This window comes from Opisthorchis viverrini (genome assembly GCF_000715545.1).
Source record: "Opisthorchis viverrini unplaced genomic scaffold opera_v5_1999, whole genome shotgun sequence".
In the NCBI taxonomy this organism is placed as follows: domain Eukaryota; kingdom Metazoa; phylum Platyhelminthes; class Trematoda; order Opisthorchiida; family Opisthorchiidae; genus Opisthorchis; species Opisthorchis viverrini.
In genome coordinates, this window is record NW_008754052.1 from 1 (window position 1) to 1,829 (window position 1,829).

Here is a 1,829-nt window from a genome sequence, read left to right on the forward strand (position 1 = left end):
TGGGACACTGAGTACTCGCCTAGTTATAACAACACAGTCGAGCAATGGGTGCAGAACGTGTCGAATCCATATGTGGAGTGCGTTTATTTTAGCAGGGTTCATAAGTGTACTACTATACATGGCTTACAGGCAGGCCCCTCTGATACCTCCATCTTAGGAGAAGTCCTGTATTTGACATTGCAAATAAAGTCGGGATGTGACTAGTTTCTTTGGAGGCTCTGCTCATGAGACTCCATCTTCGAGTGAGTTCGCTTCATAGTTCGTTTTTTTATTCGTATCCCGAGGTCCGTTTATTTCTCCATTGCTAGTTACCTTGCGTAATTAATGGCTGAATGGTTTGTGGAAGGCACTGGATTCCTACTTCGATAAACCTTTCGAATTGGAACCTAGAGATTTTCATTTCACGCAACACATTCCTGTTTATTTTTAGAGTAGGAATAGACCCTACAGCAGATCTACCATCGATGGTCTGTTGCTTGGCGTTTCCCGGTATATCTTGCCCTCTACACATCTTCGAACCACGCTATCGGAATATGATCAGACGGGCCATCAATTCTGGTTCTAGGCGATTCGGCATGTTCCTTCCTGGTTCAGGTTCTCATGGTCTTTCTCAGGTCAGTGGTGATTGTTGGTTGTTGTGGTACCGTGACGGCATCGTGAAGTTACTTTGTGTGCTTTCCGCTCTACACGGCCTCGCGTTCTCCATACACGTCCTAATCCTTACAAATTACTGCGTGGCCGTACTGCAGGGATACTGCGCTAACAACAGCCTATCAGTTGTTCAGTGAACGCTTAGCATACCTTCGAAATAACATGCAATTACGACCGCCAGTTTTGAATCTGGACATCCATTCCACACAAAGCAAAGCTGGAACCGGTAATGGGAGTGTTTTTCTTGTTGTCATGTTCATCTTCTTACGGGTTGATTAGTGGCCAAAAGGTGTAATCCATGGCCATATTTAGAGGAAAGTCATTTCCATTATGATTAAAGGTTCGGTCGAGTAAACAGGCAACAGAGAATCGGTGTTAATCCCACTGCAACTCAGCATCCCTTAGTCGAATGTTGAATTGTTCAAAAAGTTACAGCTTCGAATTTCCCTTTACGGATTTGTGAATAGTGCACGGCAGATGTGACAGCTCTAGGGTGCGCTCTTGAGTTTGTGCTTTCCGTTTGGTTTAATGGGCCGCTGACCCCCCTTATGCTGTTGGTGTCGTGTACAGTTGAGTAATATTAGAATGCTTGTTGGGATTTACTGCTTTTGATTTACGCATACTGAGTGATTGGATGTTTGCTTGCGGTAAATTCCTCATACCTACCGGCTATTCGCTTAGCCTCCGTTTTTTCGTGCTACTGTCTATTTCGAATTCACACAATCACACATCAGCATCGTCGACGATATGATGAATACCTGCCAAATCGTTCAAGATGGAAGACAGAATGACTTTCATGGTCCACTTACTGATGAACGTGCCAAGCATGTGGTGTAACCTATTTAGCGTTCCTTGGGCTTCTACAACTGTAGACGTAACTCCCAGTGTTCTACTCAAATTCGCTCGTACACCTATCAGTTTGGGTCTTGTCATCCTCATCACAACTGATGAGCTCCGAGAATGCTAACCTCATGCAGAATAAAAGGGAGGGGTTTTGTTACGTAGTAAACAGTGTTACACAAAGATCCGTCCTGCACGTCACGTTTCGTTAATTTTGTTATTTGGTGGGTTGACTGTTAAACGCTACTTGGACCTGATTGACTTCATAGACATACACTACGTCTCCAGTGGTTTTGCCCTTCATGTTCTGTTTACTACGTCGCAGTATAGATTCTAAT

The 1,829-nt window shown here is 44.1% G+C and overlaps 1 protein-coding gene across 1 annotated transcript; it reads left to right on the forward strand.

The window, feature by feature from the left end:
• Positions 1 to 430: 430 nt before the first annotated feature.
• On the forward strand, positions 431 to 613 carry T265_15920 (hypothetical protein; the record flags this gene model as incomplete). Its single annotated transcript, XM_009179348.1, has 1 exon — positions 431 to 613. A coding segment is annotated over one exon (147 nt), but the record flags the coding sequence as incomplete, so codon positions are not given.
• Between the last annotated feature and the right edge of the window lie 1,216 nt (positions 614 to 1,829).